The sequence below is a fragment of the Onychostoma macrolepis genome, chromosome 14, assembly GCF_012432095.1.
Source record: "Onychostoma macrolepis isolate SWU-2019 chromosome 14, ASM1243209v1, whole genome shotgun sequence".
NCBI lineage: Eukaryota > Metazoa > Chordata > Actinopteri > Cypriniformes > Cyprinidae > Onychostoma > Onychostoma macrolepis.
The window spans coordinates 7,419,940-7,437,463 of NC_081168.1; the positions used below are offsets into that span (position 1 = coordinate 7,419,940).

General features: G+C 35.5%; 1 protein-coding gene across 1 annotated transcript; it reads right to left on the reverse strand.

Annotated features, from left to right (window-relative positions):
- Positions 1 to 33: 33 nt before the first annotated feature.
- zdhhc2 (zinc finger DHHC-type palmitoyltransferase 2) lies at positions 34 to 17,095 on the reverse strand. Its single transcript, XM_058797988.1, has 13 exons — positions 16,778 to 17,095; positions 11,533 to 11,559; positions 10,726 to 10,820; positions 10,092 to 10,212; positions 9,829 to 9,898; positions 9,698 to 9,730; positions 8,888 to 9,008; positions 8,201 to 8,333; positions 6,194 to 6,320; positions 6,014 to 6,106; positions 4,876 to 4,979; positions 4,666 to 4,725; positions 34 to 1,525 (listed from the first exon to the last, which is right to left on the reverse strand). The coding sequence occupies exons 1-12, from the start codon at positions 16,896 to 16,898 to the stop codon at positions 4,685 to 4,687; spliced, it is 1,086 nt and encodes a 361-aa protein (XP_058653971.1). The 5' UTR covers positions 16,899 to 17,095; the 3' UTR covers positions 34 to 1,525; positions 4,666 to 4,684.
- Positions 17,096 to 17,524: the final 429 nt, after the last annotated feature.

Genomic DNA, 17,524 nt, shown 5'->3' on the forward strand with positions numbered 1-17,524 from the left:
AACACTGTTTGAAACAATAACAAAACACTGTAGCACTTAATAAAATACTTTATTTCTCTTACAGTAACACTCATCAAGGCATATCATTCAATGGCATTATCATACAGAGTCTGACTTTATATGAAAACACATTAAGCTACCAACACACAGATAGCCAGCAGAATTTTACATACTCTCAAAAAGAACAAAAGCAGCAACAACAATCTTGCTTTCTACATGGAAAGCAAGAACCAGTAGAAATCTCATATCACAGTTTATTTTTAATGTGGTGTGTGAACCTAATCACAAAAACCCCAGATATTTTCCATAAAAACTACGAAACAGACAACACACCACAAGTCTTGGCATTTCTGAGGTTTTGTTCAAGCCTCAGTCAAAATCAAGTACAAGTACATTTACATGCAATAACTGCTGAATCAAACTGCGATAAGAAATATGGTAGTAAGTACATTATCAGAGCCCTTAGATAAATCAGATGTGATACAAAACCACATCTTTATTAAGATTTGCATTAATTGTGCAAAAAGGGTAATGAAAAGTATGTTTAAAATAATCAAATATTCTGACTTTTAATAGTGAAATATTCTTTGCAGCTGCAGTGCAGTAATGTATATGGAGTTAACACAATACATTATATACTTTGCATACTTGATTCGACAGAACCATCAAAAAAACATCAGGAGAAAGATTTAAAAACTGAAATTATTTGCAGCTGTAAGCGCTGTTCAAAGTGCATATAGAGTATTTTTGTCTTCCCTGTGCTTGTCAGGTAAAAAGTTAATTAAACAATGTTTTTGTCTGAATATCTAGCGCTAAAAATGGCCTAAAATATTTGCTACATCAGTTATTTTGCCTGTGTATGACCTTTGCAAAATTCATGACAGCTGGGATCCAGACTTAAATGTGATGGACAAAATCCTCACTGACACTTTGTCAAATAAAACAGATTATAGTCATGATGTGCAAATGTATCTGTATGGTAATAAATAAAATAATAGATGCTGCTGCATTTCAACAATGCAGGATCAAAAACAGGGTCAAATTTGTCAAAGTCTAGTGCAAAAGCACTTGGGCTTTTCATTGTTCACATTTCAAACATGACAAACGACTACGTACCACCATCACACAGCATGCATAAATACTTCACATTTTCCAGACTAACAGAAACGCCACCTGCTTCAGCACTGCTTACACCACGCAAGCTATATTCGAGGCATTTACCATACAAACTTCTACATTTTTAAAAATGTGGGTCTTGCAGAAACCACGGTAATGTTACCAAATGTTCAGCCACATCTGTGGGCATCTTTAGGCACGTTAAGATAGCCATACAGTTTGCAAGAAGGACAAGAGACTCTGTGGCCCTTCATGTATGTACAGTACACCGCATAATCCTGCACTGTCAGCTCTTGTGAAGGATCACAACTCATTAGGTAGAGAGTAGATGGGCAGTGCAAGTCTGTGCAAGAGAAGCGGAGACGTCCTCACTGTTCCACTGACAACAGGCATCACTAGCACAAAACTCCTAGAGAAAGAAAGTCAGTTCACTTAGAATGAGCTATTAAGACATTCAGGGATTCCAAGAATATTATTATATTATATTATATTATATTATATTATATTATATATATATATATATATATTACAAGCCGAATGTTGGGACATTTTTTAAATTTGAATAAAATAAACAAAGACATTCAAATCAAATGAGCCAATATTTTATTCACAGTAGAACATAAATGTTTAAACGGAGAACACTTTTATCCACTAAATGAGCTCATTTCAAATTTGATGCCTGCTACAGGTCTGAAAAAAGTTTGCACGGGGGCAACAAAGGTCTGAAAAGCAAGACATTTTGAAAAGATTCAGCTGGGAGAACATCTAGCAACTAATTAAGTTAATTGACATCAGGTCTGTTGCATGATTAGCTATAAAAGGGATGTCTTATGCCGAGTTCACACTGCACGATTTTCAAACTCGTCGGATCGCTGTTGTTTTCACACTGCGTGACTATCTGGGGTAGCATTCAGTCGCTGCTGTGTTCACATTGCACGATGGATCGGCGACAGGGGTTTCACATTGCACGATTTCACAATAGGAAGAATCGCCGACAACTCCGTCTGATCCGCAAACTACGTTTCACAACAAAACACACGCGAGAAGTGATAAGGAAATAACGCGAGAACCTGCGTGCGTCAGACCGTTGTTCTCCAGCAAGACTGGAAGTATTAAAAAAATATAGCCTGCAAATTGTCTGTGCGCTGATTTCCAGCTACAAAAACAAAAACAGATTATGCAGGAGGGAGATGCAGGGAACAGGGATTGTGTTCTGCAAAGAGTGGTAAATAATAATTTTGCAGTAACTGTTATGCTGATGTTGCGGCTGGTCAAGCGTTTGTGCTTGTTTCTGTATGATATAATTGTACATTAAAATACTGATATGGTCTATAACTCCTCACTGAACTTCCCTCTGCCCTGTATCTTTGTCTCTCATTGGCTGAAGGTCATCGTGATGTAGTTTTCAGTCAGAAATCATTGCACACAGCGTGATTGTGAATCGCCAACAGCTCCAGATATTTAGCATGCCAAATATTTCACAGGCGTCGGCGACGTGTCGGCGATTCTCTCAGATCGTGTCTGTGATAATTCACACTGCCCGATTGTCACTCGCGTGAACGAGCTCCGATTTGCCTACGATGTCGGGCATTTGTCGGCGATTTATCAAAACCTGTCGGCGAGTGAAAAATCAGGCTAAAATCGTGCAGTGTGAACTCGGCATTAGAGAGGCAGAGTCTCTCAGAAGTAAAGATGGGCAGAGGCTCTCCAATCTGTGAAAGAGTGCGTAAAAAGATGGTGGAATACTTTAAAAACAATGTTCCTCACCGTCAAATTGCAAAGGTTTTGCAAATCTCATCATCTACAGTGCATAGCATCATCGAAAGATTCAGAGAAACTGGAGAAATCTCTGTGCGTAAGGGACAAGGCCGAAGACTTCGGGCCCTCAGACGACACTGCATCACTCATCGGCATGATTGACATCGACATCATTGACATTACTAAATGGGCCCAGGAATACTTCCAGAAACCACTGTCGGTAAACACAATCCGCCGTGCCATCTGCAGATGCCAACTAAAACTCTATCATGCAAAAAGTAAGCCATTTGTGAACATGGTCCAGAAGCGCCGTCGTGTCCTGTGGGCCAATGCTCATTTAAAATGGACCGTTTCAAAGTGGAAAAGTGTTCTATGGTCAGACGAGTCCAAATTTGACATTCTTGTTGAAAATCACGGACGCCATGTCCTCCGGGCTAAAGAGGAGGGATATCTTCCAGCGTGTCATCAGCGTTCAGTTCAAAAGCCAGCATCTCTGATGGTATGGGGTGCTTAAGTGCATACAGTATGGGCAGCTTGCATGTTTTGGAAGGCACTATGAATGCTGAAAGGTGTATATAAAGGTTTTAGAGAAACATATGCTCCCCTCCAGATGATGTGTATTTCAGCAGGACAATGCAAAACCACATACTGCAGCTATTACAACAGCGTGGTTGTTTTATTTGACAATTACAATTACAACCATGCTGTAGAAGAGTCCGGGTGCTGAATTGGCCTGCCTGCAGTCCAGATCTTTCATCTATAGAGAACATTTGGCGCATCATTAAACGAAAAATACGTCAAAGATGACCACGAACTCTTCAGCAGCTGGAAAACTATATCCGGCAAGAATGGGATCAAATTCCAACACCAAAACTTATAACCTCGATGCCCAGACGTCTTCAAACTGTTTTGAAAAGAGGAGATACTACACCATGGTAAACATGCCCCCATCCCAACTATTTTGAGACCTGTAGCAGGCATCAAATTTGAAATGAGCTCATTTTGTGCATAAAATTTTAAAATTTCTCAATTTAAACATTTGTAATGTTATCTATGTTCTATTGTGAATAAAATATTGGCTCATGTGATTTGAAAGTCTTTTCATTTTCATTTTATTCAAATTTTAAAAAATGTCCCAACATTTCCGAAATTCGGGTTGTATTATATTATATATAGGTACACTACCATTCAAAAAGATCAGTTATATTAAAAAATAAAATATTTCTATTCAGCAGGGATGCATAAAATTTATTAAAAGTGATGGTAAAGACATTTATAAATGTTTAAAATGTTTCAAAATATCTCCATTTGATATAAATCTTGAAATTTTGAACATTCTATTCTTAAAAGAATCCAGAAAAAAAGTATCACGAAAGTTTCCACAAAAAAATATTAAAGCAACATAAGAAATGTTTTTTGAGCAGAAAATCAGCATACTATATTAGAACGGTTTCTTAAGGACATGTGACACTGAAAACTGGAGTACTGATGCTGAAAATTCATCTTTGTATCACTGGAATAAATTGCTTTTTAAAATATATTAAAACAGAATACAGCTATTTTAAATTGTAATAATATTTCACAATATTATTGTTTTTTTCTGTATTTTTAATCAAATCAATGAAGACTTGGAGCGCATTAGAGACTTCTTTCAAAACTGACCCCAAACGGTAGTGTATGTTACAGTACTGTAATTTTGAAAAGCTTCAGAGTTTTACTATCTGAAAATAAGCCAGATATAATAAGTCAGAAAATATGCTATAGCAATAAGTACACACAAAAGTAACAAACCTGTTTCATTAACATGCTCCTAAGTTTCCTTCTCAATAGTCAAGGCTGGGTTGCTTGTTCCTGTTAGATAAATACAGATTGAGCACCATGTTGTTTGACCACATTGTAATACACATTCATAGCTGCAAATGTATCTCATATCTATAGTCAAGGCACACAGAACACTCAAATTAGCTGTGTTTTGTATTGATCTCAGATGTGGCATATAACCTCGCTTGTCTCGGTCTTCACTTCCCTCTGATTGTCCGTTATTCAGCAGTCGGCTCTGAGACTCTCTCAGAGGTTTAGGTGGAAACTGATGAGATTCTCCAGCACTAGAAAAGAATGAAAAGCGCATGAATGGAAAGCTCTGCATATTATCAATACAGTATCCCACAATGCAATGTGCATTTCTAGTGTGACACTGAAACCAGAAGTAATATCTACAACTAATTTCTTTCTTGACTCACTTTTTGTTTGCAATGTAAAATGTAAAATTTTTCCTATGTATATTTTGTATTTTTGTATTTTTTCATATTGTTATATACACTGTAAAATCTAATGATAACCTTACTTAAAGCATGCAAACTGACTGCCTTAAAAAACTAAGTAAAAAAAAAACATTTTAGATTTAATAACTAATTCATTTCAAGTTAAATATACTAGGTGTGTATTAAAATGTAACTAATTTATTTTGAGTTGATATAAGTAATATAACATTTACTGCAGCTCGGGAAATTTCTCAGTTGTATTTACTTGAACAGCAATCCAATTTTAACTGTTAAAACCATGCAAACCTTAAAAATCCTTAAAAAGATCAACTAAGTGTAACTCCAGTAAATTAAGTGCTTCAGTTGTCCAGTTAGCAATAGCATACATGCTATGAATAAAGCAGTCTATAGTCATCTATTACAGTAGTCTTCATGTTCATAGACCCATCCTCATCCTAACCACAGGCTCTACTCCTCAGAATAATAACCTCCCAAAAATGCAGACATAACAGAAACCAAACAAAACAGAACATTAAACACGAACAGATCTCCTCCTATATTAATCTTGTGCAAGAACACATAAAATAACAGTTAGTTTCAACATTTACACCTCTGAAGCAAAACATGCTGGGAGCTATAAACTAGCTTGACATAATGGTACAAATAACAAATCAATTTATCTTAACTAGGGTTTTCTGAGTAACAAAGACAATAGTGCAGATTACTAGATTTTTACAATTAAAATCAACCAATTGTACATTACGTAAAGTCAACTAAAAAGTGTTAGGACAAATGTTAGGTTTTACAGTGTCATATCTGCAACATTTTTGTGATACAACTCAGTTTCCTAAATGAATAATTCATTCTGAGCCATGAACCTTTTGATTGAAGGGTTGCGTCCAGAGGGTGAGGAGGGTTGTTCGGGGTCTGCGTTCACTAGACATGTGGGGAATGAACAGCCATCGCCCAGACTGCAGAAACACAATGTGATGCTGAGGGAATGAGATCACCAAACTTTCACACCAATGTTTTCAGTGCTACCGAACAATAACTGATACCTTGAAAAAACAGGCAACAGCCAGTATTTCTTTTCATCTCCAAACACTTGGCGAAAGTTCTTGCTTGTTCCTAAACTGAAGCCGTTCTTGTCTGGTCCGTGCTGGAATGCAGGAGCTCTGAAAGCCTCTGACAAGAGAAACATTTAAACCACATAAATACATGTTTCATACACAATCCTACTAACGTGATTTTCATATTTGTTTCTCCAAACATTGAATGCTGTAAAGCCTGAATTATGAAATACTAGTCAGAAAAAAAAAAAAAATTTTTTTTTTTTTTTTAAAGAACAGTATACTGACAAAATATTTTATAAAATATAAATCTAAAAAAAAAAAAGTTGAATATCACATTTGATACATCAGGCTTTTATTGCTCAGTTAGTATAATAGGATAAGATGAAGCTCATGCTCTAGGAGGAAAAAACACCAGTTTTATTCAAAAGCCCAAGCAAAAATATGCAATTTGGTGCAATTTCTGATGTAAGAAAGACGAAATCACTTTGTAAAAGTAGGTAAAGTAAAAGTACAAAGTAAGTAAAATTAAGATGAAATTCTGATAGCTTGTAATGTACATCAACGTGATCTTTATAACACCATAGCATAAACACAAAATGCATTTAAATATCAGTTGTCACTCTATATCTCCTAATAATATGTCTTAGTATGATGATATTTAAATGATTGATAGATGTACAAATAAATGTTCTTAAAAAACCTAATGTATTGTATACATTCATAAGGGTCAATTTTTTTGTACATCATCTGAAAGCTGAAAAAATAAGTTTTCCATTGATGTATGGTTTGTTATGATAGGATAATATTTGGCCGAGATACAACTACACTGTAAAAAAAAAGAGAAAAGTTGAGCCAACTTAAAATTTTAAGGCAACCAGCTTCAGCAGATTTTTGAGTTTTCTCAACTTGTTGTTTTAAGTTTATACAACACAAATTTGAGAAAAAAATAAGTTGAGCAAACTCAAAAATCTGCTGAAGCTGGTTGCCTTAAAATTGGCTCAACTTTTTTCTTTTTTTTTTTTTACAGTGTATTTGAAATCTGGAATCTGAGAGTGCAAAAAAAAAAAAAAAATCGAAATATTGAAATATTGAGAAAATCGGATTTAAAGTTGTCCAAATTAAGTACTTAGCAATGCATATTACTAGTCAAAAATTAAGTTTTTATATATTTACGGTTGGAAATTTACAATATATCTTCATGGAACATGATCTTTACTTAATATCCTAATGATTTTTGGCAGAAAAGAAAAATCGATAATTTTGACCCATGCAATATATTGTTGGCTATTGCTACAAATATACTTGTGCGACTTATGACTGGTTTGTGGTCCAGAGTCACATAAGTGATATTTGTTTAGAAAAATGGATAATCAAGTTGCTTCAGCCCAGTAAGTGTTCATCTTATTACAAACAATATAAAAGTTATTCTTACATTTACTTTATAAAAAAAACACGAATGTTCATAGCAAAAAGACATATGAACCACAAATTGGAAGGGTGACATATTTTCAATTATACTAAAAGGCCTTTTACGTGCTAAAAAAGTATAAACTATTAATCAGATGATGGAAACAAGTGATAGATTGTATACAACAGGTTTTTCAGTAAAGCTTTGATCATGTAAATCATTTAGAGGCCTTAGAAATTCACATATAAAATATAATACAGTAGGCTTCACAGGGTTAAGACTAGAATATGTCTGTTGCTGAGATGAATTTTCAACATTTTCAACCGTAATGTGTCTTGACACACTTGCTTTTGCCAGAAGACTGGGCATGTTGTCACAGATACATGCTCCCTTGAGGATCTGCCACAAAGGGCAGACTGCAAGAAGACCTAAACACCACCTGCCCCATATCTGAGCCACTGGATGCATGAGACGTATTTGATCAGGTAGTGCACGGACAGATGATCCCAGAGAGCAAAATACACTATTGATGAGCCTGTGTTTACTACTGATATCCAAGGGTAATTAAAGCACAGCCCACTCACCCAAGGTGGATCTGTTCTTGCAGACAAGCCAGCAGTGATAAGCAAACAAAAACGCTAGGCTCACTGAGAACGTGGAGGCAGCGAAAAACAGGAACATGATGTGAAACTTGGCTTGGGTATCAGGCAGACCATTCTGTCAGAAACACGGGAAAGACATGAAACAAATAAACAAGAAACAGCCTAATTTAAGCTAAGTGATATATAGATTTTTACAGAATATAATATGTGTGGAACGCTCAATTCACATCGTAAAGGTTGAACGAATTAAACTGAAGAAGTGGGAACAAGCAGAAGAGAGATACATGGTCCCTAAGGACCGTCTTTGCCAGACTACAAAAAATGTTTGCCTATGTTTGCTTGTCTACTGGATCTAACAGAAATTGCAAAAACTAAAGTGTTATGCTAAGGGAAACGATCAAAACTACTTGAACTAGAGGAATAAGTTGGTCAATCAAAGCACATCAATAATGCCTGTGATCGACTCAGTCCTACCAAATATTGGATTAGACGTTCATGTGTTTTACCATCAACCTTTCAAAATAAAAACACACTTTTTATTGAAAAGCAATGATCAAAACATGATATTGCTCCGGTTGGTGTTCTATTAAATTACAGACAGCCTATCTGCACATTCAAATTATTTCTGTTTCCTAATATAAGCTGAAGAAATTAATAATTCATACTCACAGTCCAGAACTGAATGAAATACTGCAAGTCTGTGGCAGTGACGAAGAGGCAATACAACAAAGAATATGCTAGGAAGAGCATGAAAAACTTGTAGTTGGCGAAGCCCACGCAATTGTTTACCCTGTCAAAGAAGATAAAAGCATCTATTAGCCTCAATAAAATTGGATATTAATATCTATTTTGATTGAAAAATACTGCCCAGTATACAAGGAAAAATGTGCAGTTGTTAACTTTCTACCTTTCTTGACCCTAATTTTTTCTGTAAAATGTAGTGTAATTTATTTATTTATAAATTTGAATTTGTTTATGGTAATGACGTATGATTTTGTTTGAATATGATGTGATTTGTACAGGAAAAAAAAAATGTAAGCATGAAGGTTCACCTCTAAACTATCATTGGGGCCTAAGCAGATCGTACAAAAACTAATACACTAATACAATTATATAATTTCATAAGTTAGCCACCAATTCACCAAAATTGAATGAAATAAAAGAATGCTTTTAAAATGCTATTAAAGTGTGTTGAAGTAAACCGTTTCATAAAATCAAAGCAAAAAAACACTGTTTGGTGGATGTATTTAAGATATATTCACTCATTATTTACATTTTATTGTATTTCAAGCAAAAATGCAACAGTGTAGCTTTAAATGACAAAACTGAATATTGTTTATTGAAAAAAAAAAAAAAAAAAAAAAAAGGATTGTTTTCTTGGTCTAACAGAAACCCAGAAATGTTTGGTCCATGTGTTCCTTCCGAGACAAAAACCTTTTTATTCTTGCTTTGCATTTAATCTACTGAGCCAGTACATACCACGGACAATGGTGATCCATCTTTAAAATGCACCTGTAAAACAGCAGAGGGAGGAGCTGTTAAAATGCAACACAGCAAAATCTAATATGTGTTGTGTCTTTTAAAAAAAAAAAGAAAGAGAAAAGACATACATATCACAGGCAGAGCAATGATGACATCGATCAGGCTTCAGCAGCAGACAGCGATCACAGTAGCGGATAGCTGTATCAAGACAGCTTGTTAAAACACAGATCGATAGGATTCACCGAAGACTGAAGACAGATTGAAACAAATGCAATTGCCTGTGGCCATTATTTGTAACTGAAACTAAATCTGGGCTGAATGGACTGTTACAAACGTGGCCTGCTAACCGTGGCACAATTAGGAAGTGCTGAACTTAAAGAAATGTGCCCACCTCCAGACATTGTGCGTGTGTAAATGGGCAAATCCTTAGCAATTCTCCTCAAGATCTCCTGTTGAGATTCTCTCCGATCTTCACGCTCTAATAGCTCTTTGTCAGAATGTGACAGGTGGAACTGAAAGGAACAGACGAAAACCAAAACATTTTGATATTTCTGTGTGACAAGCAGCACGCTCTGCACTCAAGAGATGTGAGAGGAGTACGACTGATTGGCAGTATGAGCCGTATGTGGTTTCTCTATTACAGTTTGCTTCTCATTCCCTCGGCTTGAAATAATAACCGCTTGCAGTGAGATGCTATAGTTACAGCAACAATCGCATGCAATTTACAACCCAACATGCTGTTTTTTCAATATGTGTAACCAACGACTCATCCTAATGGGAGTTATACCATATATTTATAAATATTACATAGTAATCTCTGCCTGCAGGAAATAATATCCATTATAAGCCAACACCTCATAAATCATGCTGAGTATATGCTGTGCAATAACATTTAAATTGATTTCTTACTTAGAGACGACCACATTCTAGTCTCTTCAGGTGTCTTTTATTCATTCCTCATAATGTTTACTATGAAATGAATATCTATTCATAAATAACTTATTTCTGTAATTAAATATACTCACCTCTTTGAGTGGGTTCATAGGTTTTGAGAAGATGGTTTGCCAGTATGACCACACGAACATGATGAAAAGCACATGATATAGCAGAAGGTAAACTACTGCGATACAAAACGAATATTGAAAGATGATTAAAAATAGAGAGATATCATAATTAAAACATAATCATTATTATTATTGCTTAAGATTATGATGAACGATTATTAAACTACTTAAACTTTGGTGTGTAACTCAACCTGACGAGATGTTTTGTGTTTTTTTGTTAACTTTCAGCAGGCAAATCATAATTTTAAAAACAACACACACACACACACACACACACACACACACACACACACACATGAAAATATGAGTGAAAATATCCCACTGACTTGGACTACTATTCAAAGGTTTAGGGTCAGTAAGATTTTTTTTACATGTTTTTGAAAGTTTCTTATGCTCACCAAAACTGCATTTATTTGATAAAAAATATGGTAAAACAGTAATATTGTGAAATATTATTTAAAAAATTATGTTCATATGATTTAAAATGTCATTTATTCCTATGGTGGCAAAGCTGAATTTTCAGCATCCAGTCTTCAGTGTCACATGATCTTTCAGAAATCATTCTAATATGCTGATTTGCTGCTCAAGAAACAATTCTGATTATTATTAATGTTGATTAATGTTGCGCAGCTTCCTTGCTGCATAAAAGTTAAATAAAAATCTTACTGAAGTCAAACCTTTGAATGGTAGCCTACATTAAAAGATCCACTTACGTTTTCTTTAGAAAATGCAAAAATCAGTAAAAACACTAAGAAAAAGCTGACTTACTTTTCTCTCCCATGTTTTCAATAGTTTCTGCAGATGAAAGAGAAAGGTAAATTTGTCTCTACAACTTAGTTAATGCTGTATGATTTGAATTCTGCACTGGCTATTATTGTATAAACAGTAGGTCAGAAACTCCTTGTGCATTTCATAGAAGGTCAGTGAGCAGCAGATGGTTCTCAGCACAGTTCTCTGATCGCTGTTGCTGGAACTCACGCTGCACAGAGACTCTTGATCAGATGCCCAAATTCACTAGCTCATAATTGCATCTCTTCAACTGGTGCGCTTTCAGAACGATAGGCTATATTGTGGTGAGTAGTGACGAGGTTAGAGATACTAACCACAACCACACAGGAAAATAGCTCAGTTTCAAAAACAAGATACAACCACCCTCACAGATGACACAGAAGGTACCGTATCAGTGACAGATTTGTACCTTTTTCTGAGTAAGCATATAGTTTCTTCAATAAATATCTAGTTCTTGAAGCTTACTGTGAAGTTGCAGTGTCCTAAAAGCCTCATTACATTATCCTCTTATTTAATGTGGTTGGGCTGCACTACTCTCTATCCAAAATATGCTCTTTGAAAGATGATAGTGCCTGGCACTAAAGTAAAAAACTAATTCCTCTGAAGCACAGAGCAGAAATGAAATCCCAGAATCTCCAAACATATATTTTAATTGAGTATGTGTACCCTAGGGAGCACTCAAGCAAACTTAAAAACTGTGATGCATTTTTGGCATTACAAAGATTTTCATGATTTTGTAATAGTACACAAAAGGCATGTAAAGAATTACTGCAAGTCTGAGTACACATTATATACTGTAAAAAGGTCATTATCATAACACCCTGTCATAGGCCTTATGAGACACCATTTTAATTTAACACAGATGAAAATGAGGCTGTGAGGGATAGACTTACAGTCTACAGTTTTAGCAATGGGATACAGCGTATAAAACTCCTAGATCACATTTCACTATGTTTTATGGTAAGTTTTTTGTCAGCTGAACAATCTGTATGTTGTTAAACAACAGTACAGTCCATTAAAGGGCACCTAATTACACCTTTTTACAAGATGTAATATAAGTTGCAGGTGTCCCCACGATGTGTCTGTTTATTTTCAGCTCAAAATACCATTTATTTTCAGCTCAAAAATTCTGAGCACACACATCCGAAGCATGTGCACAGAAAGTGGCTGTCACACGGCATGTGAGTAACTAAACTAAGTTCTCTTTCATGTCTTACTGCGCTTAAACTGTCAAATACACACAAGTTTATGTTAAAAACATAAGTCACAAAAACACAGTCGGTTATGTCTGTGAAAGTAAACAGCTAGGAAAGAAATCCCATGTTTATATTAGTTTGGAGTATTAAGTGACATCAGCATAATATACAGTATCTACTGCTGTATACGCTGGTAATATGACCCAAACAATAAAATAAAAACAGAAAAATCACTCACTGCTCTTGACTGAATAACTTTTGTAGCTTTAAAGGGGTCATCAAGTTGATATCATATTTAGGGTCTTAATGAAAAGTCTATAACATACTTTGGTTAAATTTCCTCAACGGTAGTGTAAAACAACATCCTTTTTTTTACCTTGTCAAAAACAAACTTTAGCCACATTCAGCCGTGGAACTTGCTAACTAGCACATTATTAGGAAAGGCGATTTGCAAAGATTCATAAAAAACCTTCTGTAAGTGAAGCTGGATCACAAATGATTCGCACGAACATAGACGCATTTAGGTAGATCAGGGGATGCATTCCCTGCAAAAACAAAAGTAATCCTCTGCGTCTTCAGCGGCTCAGATATCAGGAGTAAATGACGACCAGTGTTGGGGGTAACGCATTACAAGTAACGAGAGTTACGTAATAATATTACTTTTTTCAAGAAACTAGTAAAGTAACGCATTATTATTATTTTTTATTTTACAAGAAAATATCGGAGTTACTTTTTCAAAAAAGTAACGCCAGTTACTTTTTTCCCATTTATTGACTGACAGTGCGCTGTGTGAACATGATGTTACTGTAGTTCTAGATGTAGTTCTAAATGTGATTGTGCATTAATTCATCCCACTCGCAAAAAAAAAAAAAGATTTAGTACTCATCAAAATGAATTAAAACAGTGAAATGCAACTCAGAATATGATGCAAACCTGCAATAATTAAATATGTTAAACGACACGAATGCATCTAATCCCATTTTATTAACCAATGTCTTTGCTGCTGACCTTTGATGATCCAGTTCAGCCATACTAATAAGCAAAAATGACTTTAGATAAACTAACAATTGTGCTTCATTGTTTTGTTTTTTTTATTGCTGAAGAGTGTTGAACCTTCTTCTCCTGTGTTCTACTGTACAGACGTGAATTTACTTTTCCTTCAGCCTGAAGTTTATTCATTACACTTTTTGGTGTGAAAGGGCTTTTACATTTGCTATAAATAGAACTTCTTGTATTAAAAACAATCAAGCCCTGCTCATATTTAAAAAGTAACGCGAAAGTAACATAACACATTACTTTCCATAAAAAGTAACTAAGTAACGTAATTAGTTACTTTTTTAGGGAGTAACGCAATATTGTAATGCATTATTTTTAAAAGTAACTTTCCCCAACACTGATGACGACTGCTGTGTTCATTATTGCATCCAACAACAAAACACCTCAATTGCTTAGGAGACATTCTTGTCTACCCCTGCTCCGGCATCAAAACAATGGCGGACTGTTCACAGCTCACTCTGGGCGGGTCTAAGGTAAAACACCAGTGTCAATCAACAATTGTGGGAACGGCCTGGGTCTATGTGACGTCACACTTGATTTGAGAAAGGGGTTATGATTTTTGGGGATTAAAAAAAACACTGGGTGGATTTTTCTCATTATAGGGTGGTCGTGTACACACACTGGCAAGACACATTTCAGTACAAACAACATGTAAAAGTGAATTTTGCATCCAATGACCACTATAATAAGAAGATATTTCTTATTTGAGTGCTGCTTCTAAATGCTCTAGCATGCAGATAAACATGGCAAAGATTATTTATGGAGATTAAAAAAGGAGCAGGTGGATTTTTTAATTATAGGGTGGTTGTTTAAACACACATTAATGTTCAAACAACATGTAAAAATGAATTTTGCAAAATAGGTGCCTTTTAAACACACTGTACTTCTATCACTTCACAGCCTCGTTTTCAATCCTGTCAATATGGCGCTACTCTGACTAAAGTCTACTGGTATATAACCCTCTCCATTAGAGTAATAAAAACAGTCAACAGATGACGGGATTAATTTTTAGCAATTTCAACAATTAAACCATTTCTTTCCCTGAAGGTGTCAGTGTTGCAGTCTAAGAAATGTCAAATGTGTTTGTTGCTACACTCAGTGTGTTGCACAAGTGATTTGACAGCAGAAATAGGTCAAGTAGAGATTGGTGAGGTTGAGTTTGACAGCTTGGCGGTGAGATTAGCTTTGAGACATAAGGATCAGCAGACAGTACGTTCATAACAACATTTGTCACCTAAGGTTCGATAAAGACCCGTTGGCCTCTGATTATCATGGCTTGCTAAGACAGATGCAAAGACAGTATTAACAAGTGAACGGATCTTTTAAACCCAATACTGTTTGTAATGGTTTTAGCTATTCACATGCTTGTTGCAATGAGCCAACTAGATAATCCTACTGAACCAATGCAAACTAGTAGCTTTCACATTCAGACAATAAAGCCTTTATGATTTTCATTCTGTCATCTTGGAGTCAAGTGCTCAGTTTGAGTACAAAGCAAGCCTACGATGACCCACTGTTTGCGGTTCAGCATGAACTGGTATGAACTGCCAGTGAGAACAGCAGTCAGAAGAGAGGCCTGGTCACTGACGCTTCACTCAGTGAAGTCTCTGAGGAACATCACAAAGCTGCTGTTTTATGCACAAATATTTGAATGTCATTTGATTCTATTAAAAGGAGTTCAAGCACACACCATTAGTCTTCAGTGAAAAACAGGGCATCCTCATGATCATCCACCATTCAAGAGAACAATAAAGCCTCTTTATGCTGTTTTTATGGGACAATGATAGCAGATGTTATCAAAGGAGTGAATGATGTTCTGAAGTTAATGTGAACACAAACCTTTGCTTGTTGCGCACACATAAATAATCCACAGTCTAAACAAATGACACAGTACAAAGTTTGAAGATATTTTTACAGTTGTTTACAGCAACAAAACAATGGGAGAGAAGTTTTTTTTAATGACCACCATGGAGTAGCTATAGAGTAATGCCAAATTGCAATATAAAGTATTGTATATGGATCAGTGACATCATACTTTTTTGACTGGATGTAGGAATACATTGCAGTTTCTGAATTATTACTAGTATTATTAATATTTGTGGGGCATAAAGTAAAAATGTGGCATTAACTCTCCTGAGATTGCAACAAAAAAAGTTTAATTAAAAATGGCATTATAATTTATTTTAAAAAATTGTTTTCAAATATTCTTAATATTTAAAAGTCTGTTCAGATATTCAAGGTCAATCAATGTGGCATAACCAACATAAAGAGAGCTATTGTCGTCATGTGACAAGAAAACCATAAAACAGAGGCTGGACCCTACGCTTGAGTTTGTAATATATATATATATATATATATATATATATATATATAAAACATACTTTGAAGTTACATTTTATTCAAACCAAAGCCAAAAAAAAACTTCTTATTCATGACTTTTCATGATATTTGTAACATCAGAGAAACAGAGACTAGATAGATAGATGTTTGTACTTTTTAATTGATGATTTTTAAATAGTATGTTTTTCCAAAATGTATGAAACTAACAGAATACAAATATTACATTTCTAGGAACTTGGCTTATGTATTTTTAAAAAGATCCTTTTTTAATCTCACACATGCATCCTTATCCGCATTAGTCACTGACCCATATATGTTATCAGTTTTGCAGTTAAGATGCAGAGACATGCATAATATTATAATATTAAGGGTTCTTATACAGACACTTTCAGAAACACATGCACATATGAGAGAGGTTAAATAAATTCATCTCATACCACTTGACACTAATCATGACCCACTCTTAGTCAGTGTGTTTATAAGCAAATGCACCCCCTTAATAATAGCAGAGATATTGCTCTAATAAGAGAAGCAGACATATGCATAACACATGGTCGAGGCCAGGTGTTATTTATTCATTCTCTCTCTCCGTTTCACTCCAACTTCATTCAGAGAGCTGCTCCCAGTCTTACCTATGCAGAGCTGCACTACATAAGCGTAGTAGGACCATGCCACGATCAGACTGATGAACAGCACAGGGATCCAGTATAAAACTCTCCAGCAGTCAACGCTACGCGAGCCCGACGGCGCCATCTTTCTATTTGATGACCAAAAGTGGCCAAAACGACGAGTTCAGCCTCACCGAGCCCGCACTGCTCCTAAAACATCATATCGTCTTCCGCGTACAGCTGTGCTTCATCTGCTCCTCCATCCTCCGGTTCTCCGGTCGCTCTTGTTTGCGGTGTAGCACATCGGTACCGCCCCTTTCTACAAACTTGCATGACGCTCACGCGATGCAGTGGAGGTGTTACTACATTAAAGCCTGATTCTGCCGGTTTGTATCATCACCATAGGTTTGTCTGCTATAATTTAGCAAAGGTTTTCTATATCTAGTATATAGTAAAAATAGTAAAAAAAAATGTTACTGATACTGCAATGTGTCCTCACACTACAAAATCTGATGTCACACCAACGTTCAATAACACTTTACATTGTTACACTATGATTAAATAATACAGCGATAAAAATGTGACTTTAAGTAGGCTAGTTCATTTTCTGCTGATAAAAAGCGCTTAAACAAGCCAAAGCCGGTTTGCTTGTCTGAGGAACCCCGAGATCTTTTAATGGCTTCATCGTGTTTAAATAAATTAATAATAACATAGACATGTCTTCTGACACAAGCAACCATTCCATGGTTTTACTACAAATAAAACCAAAAA

Coding starts and splice junctions, on each gene's coding strand:
- zdhhc2 (XM_058797988.1), bottom strand. CDS start 16,898: ATGGCGCCGTCGGGCTCGCGTAGCGTTGACTGCTGGAGAGTTTTATAC. Junction 9,731..9,828: donor CATTGCTCTGCCTGTGATAT/GTATGTCTTTTC, acceptor GCTGTTTTACAG/GTGCATTTTAAAGATGGATC. Junction 4,980..6,013: donor CGCAACCCTTCAATCAAAAG/GTTCATGGCTCA, acceptor ATTCTTTTCTAG/TGCTGGAGAATCTCATCAGT.